The following is a 16019-nucleotide window of genomic DNA, read 5'->3' on the forward strand; positions in this document are numbered from 1 at the left end:
GAGAGAGGAGGAGAGGGAAAAAGGAGGCCAGCATTTACAACAGGAGAGGCTTTTCCATCACTGCCTCCCCAGATTGGCCTCCATTCCAGGAGAGGGAGAGAGGGGAGAGGAGCGGCATTCAACATCAACTGCTTGGAAGGAGGGTAGGAGCAACTTCTTTTCTATTTGAACTTCTGCAGGGGGGTGTCATTCGGTGCATTCCCCAAAGGCTTTGTATTGTGGGTAGGGGGAGGAAAGAAGACCGGGCCGGAAGACCAAGGGGTGTCAAAAGCCCCTTCCATTTACTAGCCTGGGTTAGCTGGAGCTGCCCAGGTGAAGCCTTTTCAGTACATCGCGAAGACCTGGTGTGGGGCTGAGCCTGGGCTTTTCTCCAGCTTTCCCAGGCGAAGACATCTTCTCCCCCTGCCTGAAGACCACCCACAAGAGACGTTATTTTTTCCATCGGGGAGTGCACCCCTGCCGACACCCACCCAACTGCCATCCTGAGTGGCGCCCCTGCCTTTGCGGCCTCCCTCCTTCCCACGCCCCCCTCTCCCTCTCTTTGTCTCTCTCTCTGTCTCTCAGGAGGCACCTCTGTTTCAAAACTTCTGACTAATTGCCACTTGAGCAGAGGGGAGTAGGCCCCTCTCCCAATTACTTCCAACAAGGGGAGAGGCGGGCCTTTAGTTTAACAGCTCCCTCTGCTCAAGGGAAGACTTAAAAAACCCTGAGGCCTTTTAACACCTTCAGGCCTGTGACTTGGGATGAGTGTAGCTTTTTCTTTTTAAAAAAAAAAGAATCACCCCATAATGGCGAGTACATCTTCACCGGTGGCGGGGTCAGCCAGGTTGTACACGAGAGTGGCAGCCACAGCCACAGCCGCTCCCGCTTCTTCTGCTGCCCCGTCACCTTTTAAGCTTATTACCAAAAAGCTTGGGGTGAAGAGCTACACCCACCCCAACATGACATTTGAGGCGTGCGTTAAGGCCATGGCTGGGGTTGTCGGCCCTCCTCGCCGCCTCAAAAATGTACGGGAAGGCTGTGTTCTTCCTGGGGTTGGAGCGGGCGGTGTCCCTGGCCATCGCCAAGGGGCTCGCCATGGGCGGGACCTCCCTGCCGGTGGATCCTCTTGAGGCCGCCGTGCGGAGCATTGTGATCTCCAACGTCCCGCCCTACATTTCTGGCGAGCTCTTCATCCCCCACCTGCGCCAACTTGGGGAGGTGAGGACGGGGATTGCGCCTATCCCGCTCGGCTGCCGGGAAGCCAGCCTTCGGCACGTTTTCTCCTTCCGGTGCCAGGTCTACATCCAGCTGGTGCGGTAGGAGGACACCGATGGGGCATTTGTCATCCTCCACGAGAGGACCGCTTACCGTGCCTTTTGGACGTCGGACAGTGTGCAGTGCCACGCCTGCAAGGAGGTGGGGCACATTAGAAAGTACTGCCCCGCCTCCAAGGCCGCCAGATTGTCTGGCGTGGCCGAGGCTGGCGCCGCCACCGCTCCTCTCCCCGGGTCTGGCCGCGCCCCCCAAACAACTGATGCGCGGTCGTCGTCGGAGGCCGATGCCATCAAGGCCTCCGGCGGGGGGGAGGGAGTGCGTCCGGGCGGAATAGAACTTGCGGGGCAAATCCAAACATTTCAGGGTGGGTCCCCCCGCGGGGGGCGTGCCCCTGGACTTAGAGCCCCTGACACCCGCGTTCATTGCGGAGTTGGTCGGGGCGGGCGAGGGTGGGAGGGGCCTCGTGCCCGAGTCTGTGGCCGCCGCCGCCGAGGCGGAAACGTTAATACCTGCAGCCGGGCTCAGGCCCGAGGGACCTGATGAACCTGCCCCGCCAGAGGGAGCAGAGGAGGGGGCCTCTACAGGCATGGAGGTCTCCCTCGCTCGCTCCGCGTTAAAAAGAAAGCACGACCCCCTGTATGAGGAGGAGGACCGGGAGGAGGAATGTCCCTCTGAACAGGGGGAGTCATCGCCCGCCGCGGGTACTGCGCCCCCCCCCCCGCTGTCACCATCTCCGGTATTCGGCAGGGGTCGCCTGTCCCTCGGGAGGCTGAGGCAGATGTGTCTGTCCAGCACGTGCCTCCCAGGGATGGGGATGAGACCCTGCCCGTGGGGGGGGTCGCGGAACAACCCGCGGCAGAAGTTGATAATCTCTCGGTGCCGTTACCCCTCGATGGGTCGGTCGGCCTGGGGTCTGGGCCGGGCGAGTTTGATGGAAGTGAGCTCGCCCAAAGCGACCCAGACATTTCCCAGGGGCTGCTCGACCTGGTCGATGTTTTAGCCGAGGTCACCCCATCTGCTGGGTCGGAAGCCGGTGGCACGGAAGAGGAAGGCCCTCTGACTGTGTCTCCGGCGCCGGACGTCTTGGAGGAGTTGGGTTTTGTTTTTTTCCCGATTCCTCCGGCGTCTGAGGCGGAGGGGGGCTTCGAACCGCCGCCGTCCTCTGGCCTGGCGCCCCCAGAGGAGCCCAGGGAGGATTCCTCTGCCACCGATCCTGGGGGTGGGATCCGGGTGGAGGCGGGGCCAGCTGTTGCGGCCGAGCCATTCACTCCGCATTGCACGACGGACGGGTCGGCCGCCGGTGACGACCCCTCGGAGGAGGACAGGGACTCGGTGATGGGCGCAGAGGACGACTTGGATTCCATCGCCGATGAGGCGATGGATGACCCCGTGCCCCTCGCCGGGTCTCCCCTCATTCCCGTCGGGGAACTCCGGGATATTGTGGCCATGCGCCACGGTCGTCAGAGCAAGACCCAGCTGGCCCTCGCCAGGTGGTCGGAGCTGGCGCTGCTCATCGGGTCGGTCGGCGCCACCGTCAAGGGGTCGACCAAGAGGCGGGAGGCCCGGGTCGGGCGGTTGGAGAAGGAGGTGCTCGACCTGGAGTCCCATTTCAGTCAAGTCTTCAAGGACCCCACCCTGCGGATGGTGTACGAAGAGAAGAAGGGCCCGCTGAAGGACCTGCAGCTTGTCGGGTCCTGAGGCGCGTACGTGAGGTCGCGGATCCAGTTCCTGCGGGACCTGGACCTCGGCTCCCCCTTCTTCTACTCGCTGGAAAAAAGACAGGGGGTCCGTAAGCAGCTCTTGGGGCTGCTGGCCGACGACGGATCTCTGGTCTCGGATCCGGAGGGAATCAGTGCGGAGGCCCGCGCCTATTACGGGGCTCTGTTCTCTTTGGATCCGTCCAGCGAGGCTGCGCGCAGAGTTTTGTGGGACGACCTGCCGAAGGTCGGCCTGGAGGGCGCCGAAAAATTGGATGCTCCTCTGAGTCTGGAGGAGCTGACCGGCGCCCTCCGCCAGCTCTCCAGGGGAAAGTTCCCGGGGCTGGACGGGCTGACCGTGGAGTTCCACAGGGCGTTCTGGGATGTCTTGGGGGGCGACTACACGTGGGTCCTGGGGGAAAGTTTGGCGACCGGGGAGATGCCCCTCTCTTGGCGCAGGGCGGTTATTGTCCTGCTGCCTAAGAAGGGTGATCTCCGCCTCCTTAAGAACTGGCGCCCGGTCTCCCTCCTCAGCACGGACTATAAAATTTTTGCCAGGGCTATGTCTGCTCGCCTAGGCGCCGTGCTGGCCCACATGATCCACCCCGACCAGTCCTACACAGTCCCGGGCCGGACCATCCACAATAACATCCATCTGGTCCGGGACCTGGTCCACCATTACCAGAGGGCTGGTCTGTCGGTCGCCTTCCTTTCCCTGGATCAGGAGAAGGCGTTCGACAGGGTGGATCACGAGTATCTCTTCGGGACTCTGCACGCATTCGGGTTCGGGACGCATTTTGTCGCCCGGATCCGACTTCTGTATGCTGCCGCAGAGTTTCTGATTAAAGTTAACGGGTCCTTGACGGTGCCCCTTCGCTTCGGGAGGGGGCTGCGTCAGGGATGCCCCATGTCCGGCCAGTTATACGCCGTTTGCGTAGAGCCTTTCCTGCGCCTCTTGCGGTAGATATTGACGGGACTGGCTCTGCAAGGGCCGGGCATGGAGGTGGTCCTCTCGGCTTACACCGATGACGTGCTCCTCACGGTCATGGATCCCGTTGACTTGCGGAGGATGCGGGAATGCCAGCAGATTTACTCGGACGCATCCTCCGCCAAGATCAACTGGGAGAAATGTTCTGGACTCCTGGTGGGTCAGTGGCAGGTGGACTCCCTGCTGGAGGAGTTCAGGCCCTTCGCCTGGAGCACCACGCACCTCCTCTACTTGGGAGTCTACCTCAGCCCTGCCGAGGATGCCTGGCCGGCGAACTGGCAAGAGTTGGAGGCCAAAGTCACCACTTGCTTAGGACGCTGGACAGGATTGCTCCGAGTGTTGTCCTACCGGTGTCGAGCGGTGGTCATAAACCAACTGGTGGCCGCCATGTTGTGGTACCGGTTCGTCACTTTGATCCCTCCCCCTGCGTTTGTCGCCAAGACACAGAAGAAGCTCGTCGACTTCTTCTGGGACAAAAGGATGCACTGGGTCTCTGCCGCGGTTCTGAGTCTCCCGCTTAGGGAGGGCGGTCAGGCGTTGGTGTGCCTCCGCACCCAGGCTGCGACTTTCCATCTTTGGATGCTGCAGAGATACCTGTACGTCGAGAATCCTCCGAGATGGTGTGCGCTGGCGACGTACTTTTTCCGCCAGCTGCACGGCCTCAATTACGACATGCAGCTCCTGCTTTTGGAAGTGGGCGGCAGGCGTATCAGCCTGCGGGAGCTGCCTGTCTTCTACCAGGAACTGCTATGGGTTTGGAACTACGTCGCCTCCAGGCGGAGTTCTCCCCCGTCAGGAATGGCGGCTGTCCTTCGGGAGCCGCTGTTCAGGAATCCGCACCTCCACGTCCGCGAGTTCGGGTGGCTGGCGGAATGCAGGGCTGTGCCTGGCAAGGTGACTAGAGTCGGGGACCTACTCGATGGTGGAGGAGCCGGCTGGATGGCGCCGGAGGAGTTGGCGCGGCGCATGTCTTGGGACAACGTCCGGCTCGCGGTCGATGCCATCGAGTTGGTGAAAGCGACCAAAAGAGGAGACACAAGTAACAATTAACAAAGGGAAACCAACCAGTGAAGGTGCCATCTAGGGGTTACTGAAGGAACTGACCGGCACCCTCACACTTTTCCATAGCTAATCTAAATCTTATGATATTTTGATCACTGTTCCCTAAATGTTCCCCTTATGATGCTTGCTCCACTTGACCCACCTCATTCCCCAGAATCACATCTATCAATGCCTCCCTCCTCGTTGGGCCAGAAATGTACTGATCAAGAAAGTTCTCCTGAACACACTTCCGAAATTGTTCCCCCTCTCTGCTCTTTACACTATTGCTATCCCGGTCTATATTACGATAGTTGAAGTCCTGCATTATCATTACTCTACAGTTCTTGCACCTCTCTGTAATTTCCCTGCAAATTGTCTCCTGTATATCCTTCCCTCTAGTTGGTGGTCTATAGAATACACCTAGTAGTTCAATGGCACCTCCATTGTTTCTTAACTCTAACCAAATAAATTCTGTCCTTGATCCCTGCAGGACATCTTCTCTCTCCAGCACTGTAATATTCTCCTTAAACTCTACTGCCACCCCACCTCCTTTCTTCCCTTCCCTATCTTTGCTGAACACCTTATATCCAGGAATATTTAGTACCAAATCCTGCCTTTTTTTGAGGCAGATCTCTGTTATCGCCAGCACATCATATTCACGTGAATTACTGCTTTTTAATTTATTTCCTAGCTCCCTGAAATCTGGCTGCAGGACCTCATGCTTCTTTCTACCTATGTCATTGACCACGACCTCTGGCTGTTCCTCCTCCCCCTTCAGAAGGTCCTGCAGCCACTCTGTGACATCCTTGACCCAGGCACCAGGGAGGCAACATACCGTCCTGGAATCATGTCTGCAGCCGCAGAAATGCCTGTCTGTTCCCCTAATTATCGAATTCCCTATCATTATTGCTTTCCTGACCTTCCTCCACCCTGTACAGCTGAACCATTCATGGTGCCATGAACTTGGCCCTGGCTGTACTCCCCATTTCCCCAACTAGTTTTCCGGTTAGAGAGTGAGATGCACTCAGGGGGCTCCTGTAATGCCTGCCTGGTCCTCCTTTTCTGACTGGCAGTCACCCATTCCCTCTCTGCCTGTACACTATTACACTATGGGGTGAACACCGCCTAAAACATACTATCCACGTAGCTCTCAGCCTCATGGATGAACCGCAGTGACGCCAGCTGCTGCGGAAGCTCCAAAACCCGGAGCTGGAACTCCTCCAGCTGTCGATACGTCCTGCACATGTGGTTGTCCAGGACATGGGAAGAATCTTGGAGTTCGCACATGGCAGAAGATGTGCATTCCATGCGACTGAGGTGCCCTGTCTTGCGTCTGTCTGATAGACTATTAACTAACGGAATAGATATAAACTCAAGACCTAACAAAAATCACCAGCTACTCACCAATCAGCTCCTTCCCTTGTGCTGACGTCACTTTAGTTTCTTTTTGCCTCACTCCCTGACGTCTCACCCGCCTTCCTCCTCCCCACCAAGTTCCTGCACTCACCAAATTCTTCCTCTCTGCTTGTGATCCACTCTGATTGCGTTCACCCAGCTCTGTCTCCAAGCTCTGTGCTCAACCTCTGTGCTTTTGTAAACTAATGCCTAATGTATACCTTTTGACAGTCAAACAACTTACAACTGCTAAATCAACTTCAAGCTCACAGCTTTTACCACCAAATCAAGCCACCATTTACTCTGATTGTATTCACCCAGCTCTGTCTCCAAGCTTTGTGCTGAAGCCATATTCAAAAAATAGGGCAATGCTCAACATCTGAAATGATCTATTGCGTAGTGTGGTTAGCAGTTCAATAGAAAACGCAGGCGTATATCTTTTGGTTCACGATAAATGTATTAATATCGTTGTTTTTTTCATTTGTTCTGGGATGTGGGCATCGTTGGCAAGGCCAGCATTTATTGCCCATCCCTAATTGCCCTTGAGAAGGTGGTGGTGAGCCGCCTTCTTGAGCTGCTGCAGTCCGCGTGGTGAAGGTACTCCCACAGTGCTGTTAGGGAGGGAGTTCCAGGATTTTGACCCAGCGACGATGAAGAACTGGTGATATATTTCCAAGTCAGGTTGGTGTGTGACTTGGAGGGGAACTTGGAGGTGATGGTGTTCTTATGTGCCTGCTGCCTTTGTCCTTATAGGTGATAGGGTTTGCGGGTTTGGGAGGTGCTGTCATGAGTTGCTGCAGTGCATCTTGTAGATGGTACACACTGCAGCCACGGTGCACCATTCTTGGAAGGAGTGAATGTTTAAGGTGGTGGATGGGATGCCAATCAAGCAGGTTGCTTTGTCTTGGATGGTGTCAAGCTTCTTGAGTGTTGTTGGAGCTGCACTCATCCAAGCAAGTGAAGAGTGTTCCATCACACTCCTGACTTGTGCCATGTCGATGGTGGGAAGGCTTTGGGGAGTCAGGCGGTGAGACACACGTGACAGGATACCCACCCTCTGACCTGCTCTTGTAGCCACAATATTTATGTTGCTGGTTCAGTTAAGTTTCTGGTCAATGGTGACCTCCAGGATGTTGATAGTGGGGGATTTCACGATGGTAATACCATTGAATGTCAAGTGGCGGTGATTAGACTCTCGCTTGTTGGAGATAGTCATTGCCTGGCTCTTAAATGGTGCGAATATTACTTGCCATTGATCAGCCCAAGCCTGAATCTCCTCCAGGTCTTGCTGCTTGCGAACACATACTGTTTCATTATCTGAGGTGTTGTGAGTGGAACTGATCACGGTGCAATAAGCAGCGAACATCCCCACATCTGACCTTATGATGGAGGGCAGGTCATTGTTGAAGCAGCTGAAGATGGTTGGGCCTAGGATACTGCCCTGAGGAACACCTGCAAAGATGTCCTGGAGATGAGATTATTGGCCTCTGAGAACTATAACCACCTTCCTTTGTGCTAGCTATGACTCTAGCCAGTGGAGAGCTTTCACTCTAATTCGCATTGACTTCAATTTTACTAGGCTCCATGATGCCACACTCGGCAAATGCTGCCTTGATGCCAAGGGCAGTCACTCTCACATCAGCTCTGGAATTCCGCTCTTTCGTCGATGTTTGGACCAAGGCTGTAATGAGGTCTGGAGCCGACTGTTCCGGGTGGAACCCAAACTGAGCATTGGTGAGCAGGTTATTGGTGAGTAAGTGCGGCTGGATAGGACTGTCAATGCCACCTTCCATTAATTTGCTGATGATTGGCAGTAGGCTGATGGGGCGTTAATTGGCTGGATTGCATTTGCCTTGCATTTTGTGGGCAGGATATACCTGAGCAGTTTTCAACTTTGTCAGGTAGATGCCTGTGTTTTAACTGTACAGGAACAGCTTGGCTAGAGATGCGGCTGGATCTGGATCACAAGTCATCAGCACAACAGCCGGGATGTTGTCAGGGCCCATAGGCTTTGCTATAGCCAGTGCTCTTATGCCATCTCTTAATATCATGTAGAGTGAATCGAATTGGCTGCAGACTGTCTTCTGTGATGGTGGGCACCTCAGGAAGAGGCCGAGATGGATGATCCACTCGGCACTTATGGCTGAATATAGTTGCAAACACTTCAGCCTTGTCTTTTGCACTCCTGTGCTGAGCTCCGCCATCACTGAGGATGGGAATGTTCAAGGAGCCTCCTCCTCCCGTTAGTTGTTTAATTGTCCACCACCATTCACGACTGGATGTGGCAGAACTGCAGAGATTTCATGTGGTCCATTGGTTGTGGGGTCGCTTAGCTGTATCTATAGCATGTTGCCTCTGCTGTTTAGCATGCATGTATTCTGTGTTACAGCTTCACCAGGTTGGCACCTCAATTTTAAGTACGCCTGGTGCTGCTCCGTCCATGCTCTTCTGCACTCCTTATTGAACCAGGGTTGCTCCCCTGGCTTGATGGTAATGGTAGGGTGAGTGATTTTATGGGCCACGAGGTTACAGATTGTGGTGGAATACAATTCTGCTGCTGCTGATGGCCCACAGCACCTCATGGATGCCCAGTTTTGAGAAGCTTTATCTGTTCCGAATCTATCCCATTTACCACAACACGATGGAGCGTGTTGTCATTGTGAAGACAGGACTTTGTCTCCACAAGGACTGTGTGATGGTCACTGCTACCAATGCTATCATGGACAGATGCATCTGCAACAGGTGGATTGATGAAGATGAGGTCATGTAAGTTTTTCCTTCGAGTTGCTTCTCTCACCACCTGCTGCAAGCCCAGTATGGCAGTTATGTCCTTCAGGACTCGGCCAGCTCAATCAGTAGTGGTGCTGCTGAACGACTCTTGGTGATGGATATTGAAGTCACCCACACAGAGTACATTCTATGTCATTGCTGCCCTCAGAGCTTCTTCCAGGTTTTGTTCAACATGAAGGAGTACTGATTCAACAGCTGAAGGAGGGCAGTAGGTGTTAATCAGCAGGAGGTTTCCTTGCCCATGCTTGACCTGATATCATGAGACTTCATGGGGTCTGGACCTCTCCCTCCTGACTGCATACCACAGTGCTGCCACCTCTGGTGGGACTGTCCTGCTGGTGGGACAGGACATACCCAGGGATGGTGATGGAGGAGTCTGGGACATTGACAGAAAGGTATGATTCTGTGAGCATGATGATGTCAGGCTGTTGCTTTACTAATCTGTGGGACAGCTCTCCCAATCTTGGCACAAAGCCCCAGATGTTGATGAGGAGGACTTTGCAGGTTCGATGTGGCTGGGTCTCCCTTTGTCATGTCCGAAGCCAGTGTCATGGTCGATGCTGTGGTCCATCTGGTTTTATTCTTATTATTGTTTTTAATTGCGGTTTGGTACAACTGAGTGACTTGCTAGGGTATTTCAGAGGGCAGTTAAGAGTCAACCACATTGCTATGTGTCTGGAGTCACATAGGCCAGACCGGGTAGGGATGGAAGATTTCCTTCCCTAAAGGACACCGGTGAACCAGATGGGTTTTTACAACAATCCGGTAGTTTCATGGCCACCATTACTGATACTAGCTTTTTAAATTCCAAATTTATTTAATTAACTTAATCTATATCCCCCAGCTGCCACGGTGGGATTTGAACTCACATCTCTGGATTATTAGTCCAGGGCTCTAGATTACTAGTCCAGTAAAATAACGACTTCGCCGCCATACCCTAATAATAGAGGCATAGAGTACAATAGCAAGGAAGTTATGCTAAACCTTTATAAAACACTGTTTAGGCCTCAGCTGGAGTATTGTGCTCAATTCGGGGCACCACACTTTAGGAAGGATGTCAAGGCCTAAGAGAGGGTGCAGAAGAGATTTACGAGAATGGTACCAGGGGTCAATTATGCGAAGAGACTGCAGATGCTGGGTTTGTTCTCCTTAGAGCAGGGAACGTTAATAGGAGATTTTATAGAGCTTTTCAAAATCATGAATGGTTTTGTTACAGTAAATAAGGACAAATTATTTCCAGTGATAGAAGGGTCGGAAACCAGAGGACACAGATTTAAGGTGATTTGCAAATGAACCACAGGTGAGGTGAGCATGATGTGTTCTATGCATAGTTGTTATGATCTGGAATGCAGTGCCTGAACAGGTGGTGGAAGCAGATTGAATAGTAACTTTCAAAGGTAGTTGGATAATTACTTGAAGGGAAAACTCACAGGGCTATGGTGAAAGTGCAATGGAGTGGGACTAATTGGATAGCTCTAAAAAAGAGCCGGCACAGGCACGATGGGCCGAATGACCTCCTTCTGTGCTCTGTCATACAATGATACTGGATTGCGGCGGTAAGCTTTCAGACGTCAGGGATTCTGGGTGTGCATTTTCCAGATCAGCATTTCTAGTAAAACATGCCGCTTTAAAAAATAATGAAGCAAAGTTTTACCTTTAGTGCTGTTTCTTTTCCAAAACTACCGAGGAAACGAAAGGCTCCGCAATTGTCTACTGCCGAAAGCATCAATAAGTTAGGCATTTGGAAGTGCAGCGATCCTCACAGAATAATATTATAAATGGGTCGAAATATCTGTGTATTTATAATAGAAATGTTCATTTCGCAGAAGTTGATATCTGAAATCTGCCTTTTTCACATCGTCAGTTTTAAAATCAGTCAGTCTATTGCGAACTGTAAGTAGTTTGATTGAAGCTCGGAATGGCGGCATGTGATTACAGATAGTTAAAGGGGCTGGGATTCCAAACGGTGTTGGATAAATGTGATTTTGAAAAAGATGCAAGGCTTTACACTGCCGCTAGAATGTAGAAAGTCCTACGAATGTGGCCGGGCAAGTGGTAGAAGTGTTATTAGGTGAGCACTTTGGTGACAGTGACCATAATTCGGTGAGATTTAAGGTAGTCATGGAAAAGGACAGAGATGGGCCGGAAAAAAATGGTTCTAAATTGGGGGAAGGCCGATTTTAATATGATAAGGCAGGATCTGGCCAAAGTGGACTGGGATCAGCTACTTGTAGGAAAATCCACATCGGAGCAACGGGAGTCTTTCAAAAAGGAAATTGAGAGAGTACAATGGCAACATGTTCCCGTAAAGGTCAAGGGTGGGACAAACAAGCCCAGGGAACATTGGATGTCAAGGGATATACCAGAATGGATTAGGAAAGAAAGGGGGGCTTTTGGCAGATACAAAGGACTAAAGACAGAGGAAGCCCTAGAGGAGTATAAAAAGTGCAGGGGGATACTTAAAAAAGAAATTAGGAGAGCGAGGAGGGGCCATGAAATAACACCGGTGAGCAAAATAAAGGAAAATCTCAAGGTGTTCTATAAGTATTTTAAGGGCAAGAGGATAACTAGGGAAAGAGTAGGGCCCATTAGGGACCAAAATGGCAATCTGTGTGTGGAGCCAGATGATGTAGGTGGGGTTTTAAATGAATGTTATGCATCTGTGTTCACTATGGAGAAGGACGATGTAGACATAGAAATCGGGCAGGGGGACTGTGATATACTTGAACATATTAGCATCGAGAGGGAGGAGGTACTAGCGGTTTTAGCAGGCTTAAAAGTGGATAAATCCCCAGGCCCGGTCGAGATGTATCCCAGGCTGCTGTGTGAGGCAAAGGAGGAGATTGCAGGGGCTCTGAAACAAATTTTCAAAACCTCTCTGGCCACAGGGGATGTGCCAGAGGACTGGAGAACAGCTAACGTAGTACCATTACTCAAGAAGGGCAGTAGGGATAAACCAGGAAATTACAGGCCAGTGAGCCTAACATCAGTGGTAAGGAAATTATTGGAAAAAATTCTGAGGGACAGAATTAGTCTCCACTTGGAGAGGCAAGGATTAATCAGGAATAGTCAGCATGGCTTTGTCAAGGGAAGATCATGTCTGATCAATTTGATTGAATTTTTTCGAGGGTGTGACTAGGTGTGTGGATGAGGGTAGTGCAGTGGATGTGGTATACCGTACATGGATTTCAGTAAGGCTTTCAATAAAGTCCCGCACAGGAGACTGGTCAAGAAGGTAAGAGCCCATGGGATCCAGGGTGCCTTGGCACATTGGATCCAAAACTGGTTTAGTGGCAGAACGCAGAGGGTGATGGTCGAAGGTTGCTTTTGTGACTGGAAGCCTGTGTCCAGTGGGGTACCGCAGGGATCGGTGCTGGGTCCCTTGCTGTTTGTGGTCTACATTAATGATTTGGATGTGAATGTAAAAGGTATGATCAGTAAGTTCGCAGATGACACAAAAATTGGTGGGGTGGTGAATAGCGAGGAGGGTAGCCACAGTCTGCAGGACGATGTAGATGGGTTGGTCAGATGGGCGGAACAGTGGCTAATGGAATTTAACCCTGAAAAGTGTGAGGTGATGCATTTTGGAGGGACTAACAAGGCAATGGAATACACAATGAATGGTAAGACCCTAGGAAAGACAGAGGATCAGAGGGACCTTGGTGTGCATGTACATAGATCCCTGAAGGCAGCAGAACAGGTGGAAAAGGTGGTTAAAAAGGCACATGGGATACTTGCCTTCATTAGCCGAGGCATAGAATATAAGAGCAGGGAGGTTATGATGGAGCTGTACAAAACGTTGGTTAGGCCACAGCTGGAATACTGTGTGCAGTTCTGGTCACCACACTATAGGAAGGATGTGATTGCTTTGGAGAGGGTGCAGAGGAGATTCACCAGGATGTTGCCTGGGCTGGAGCGCTTCAGCTATGAAGAAAGACTGGACAGGCTGGGGTTGTTTTCCTTGGAGCAGAGAAGGCTGAGGGGGGACCTGATTGAGGTGTACAAAATTATGAGGGGCATAGATAGGGTAGATAGAAACGAACTTTTTCCCTTAGTAGAGGGGTCAATAACAAGGGGGCATAGATTCAAGTTAAGGGGCAGGATGTTTAGAGGGGATTTGAGGAAGCACTTTTTCACCCAGAGGGTGGTTGGAATCTGGAACTCACTGCCTGAAATGGTGGAAGAGGCAGGAACCCTCACAACATTCAAGAAACATTTGGATGAGCACTTGAGTGCCATAGCATACAAGGTTACAGTCCAAATGCTGGAAAATGGGATTAGATTAGACAGGGCTTGATGGCCGGCGCGGTTGCAATGGGCCGAAGGGCCTCTTTCTGTGCTGTATAATTCTTTGACTCTATGACTCTATGACTCTTTCAAATCACGGCCATGATAACTGACTAGCCATTCCAATTAATTACTTACTTATGTTCCTGTGGCGGTACCACCGGTTGTCCCTTAAATATAGATATATACATAATTCCCTTTAACTTACCTAACTGTATGTACTTAACTTACTTATGTATGTATAACTTACCTGTTGGGGCCGTTGCCCCTTTAACTTACTTGTTGGGCTGTTGCCCCTTTAAGAGGCGACCTAACGCGCTGACGTCACGCATCACGTGACGCACGCGCGCCGGCCGCCGGCCCGACTCGGTCTTCCAAGACGGCCGCCGGCACAGCCCGGCCTACCGCGACTTCGGTTGCATCAGCCAGCCAACAGGAGTGACGCGAACTTCCGCCCCCGCGGCAAGCACCGGCACAGCCCGGCCTCGCAACCTCGGCCTCAACGGCCAGCCTCCATACCGGGAGACGCACTGACGCAATGACGCGGTCATGTGACGCCCCAAGCGAGGGAAAGGTGACCGAGCGTGATGACATCATCACGCTCCCCACAGGACTGTGAACTCAGTCCTCATGGAGACCCCGCTGAGACAAGACCTATACCACAGTGCTCCTACAGTCAGCCATCTTACCTGCCATCTTACCTGATGTAATTAGTCTGTTCCTGTAAATAAACAACTTGTTAATAGTTCGTCGAAGTCAAACTCTCTTATTTACTGGCGATCTACATGAACCACTACATTGGTGACCTAACGACGTGAGTACAGGAGTTCATCAATTCCTACACTACATTTGGTGACCCCGTATCTGTGAACGATTTTCACGGTAGCAACGCGCAGCCTGACCCTCATCTTCACAGAGGTACATCACGCCCAATGGCAACCGTCGACCACCAACGCTACATTGGTGACCCAACGACGTGAGTACGGGGGCTCATCAATTCCAACGCTACAATTGGTGAACCCGTATCTGTGAACGATTTTCATGGTAGCAACGCACGCCTGAACCTCGTCTTCCCACAAGACGACCAACGCACAACCGACAAACAACCACGGAACAGCAACCGCCTCACTCCGCCAAAGGTGACCCCGTCTTTGCGAACATATTCGCAAGGTAAGCACAGCCTGGAGCAGATCCCATTTGACACGGACAAACCTCAACCGGACCCGTTCATTTTTTTGTGAGCAATTTTCACAAAAGAAGCACGCCATGGAAGCACCTGCCTTTTTGCTGTTGCTACCGCAATCCAGGGAGCCACAGTCTCCCTCGTGCTTTATACCGGTAGAAGCCCCATTCGATGATAACATCGATGCGGCGCCAACCACGCACTTGCTCATGGTCCCCGTACTCATCTTTCCTACCGCCACCCGGATCGTCCGCCTTTACGTCCACAGCGACAGCAAGTATAAATCTCTCCAAGCGCGGGGTACAGCACGTTCGGGCCCACAAAATCAGAGCGCACCCTGCGGGGATACCACGAGGACTCACACCCGTGAAACACGAGGACCCACTCCTCGCACACGAGGACCCAACCCTCGCGAACAATGAGGACCCATCCCTTGTGAAAAACGACGACTCCTTCTCCGCCGACAATGCACCAGCCCTTCAGCCTGCTGGTTGTGTTACCTACTACACGATTCGGTGTGAACAAATGGCGTGCCGCCCTCCCGGCTGTTTTCTCCTAAATCTACAACTGTTGCCGCCATCCAGGCAGAGTTAACCCCTCCTGAAAGCAACAACAACCTGGACCATTGCCGCCCTTTCTTCAGTTTTCCCTTTAGCAAACGCAAACGTCTACTGAAGCTGCACACATTGAGGACAGGTCCAACGGGCATCCTGCGGCCATGATCAGCCACGTGAAAGTTGCTAGCCTCACCGATCACAGGTTAACGCAGTAACTCTTCACCCTCTGTTGTGTTAACATCGTAGCACTCTGGCATGCACCGTTCTGCGTGTTCCAGCCTCCTGAAGGTTTCGCTCACCTGTCGGCGAGTTCACTCACCTCGCCTGTCAAGTCCTTCTGGAACGTTCGTTTGGTGTTCCTGCAGAGTTCGGCATAACAAGGACTTGTTCCAACATCAACAGAGTCATCGCCCGCGTCCGCCCAACCAGCCCGTCACTCTGACAAGGCCTGCTGTTTCGCACGTCTCCACAGTCCTTCGCCTGACGGATACACTTTATTCGCCATGACGCACATATGGATCCTCTCATGAGCAGCATCTGCGGAACTCGCTCACCAAGCCGAGACAGCACGACCGCCGAGACCACCAGCTCGTCAGACCATCTCATCCTTGGACTTTCGTTAAAGCGAATTCTGGGGGGGCCCATGTGGCGGTACCACCGGTTGTCCCTTACATATAGATATATACATAATTCCCTTTAACTTACCTAACTGTATGTACTTAACTTACTTATGTATGTATAACTTACCTGTTGGGGCCGTTGCCCCTTTAACTTACCTGTTGGGCCGTTGCCCCTTTAAGAGGCGACCTAACGTGCTGACGTCA

The 16019-nt window shown here is 52.3% G+C and overlaps 1 protein-coding gene across 1 annotated transcript in view; it reads left to right on the top strand.

Moving 5' to 3' along the window:
- Nucleotides 1-1077: 1077 nt before the first annotated feature.
- LOC147116260 (uncharacterized) overlaps nt 1078-16019 on the top strand; it is a 50732-nt gene continuing 35790 nt past the window's right edge. The window contains exon 1 of the mRNA XM_085992033.1: nt 1078-1200. Coding sequence (XP_085848159.1) covers nt 1078-1200 — 123 coding nt within the window. The remainder of the gene's footprint in view (nt 1201-16019) is intronic.

Source organism: Somniosus microcephalus, chromosome 6, assembly GCF_052327205.1.
Source record: "Somniosus microcephalus isolate GS21.2 chromosome 6, FLI_Smic_1.0, whole genome shotgun sequence".
In the NCBI taxonomy this organism is placed as follows: domain Eukaryota; kingdom Metazoa; phylum Chordata; class Chondrichthyes; order Squaliformes; family Somniosidae; genus Somniosus; species Somniosus microcephalus.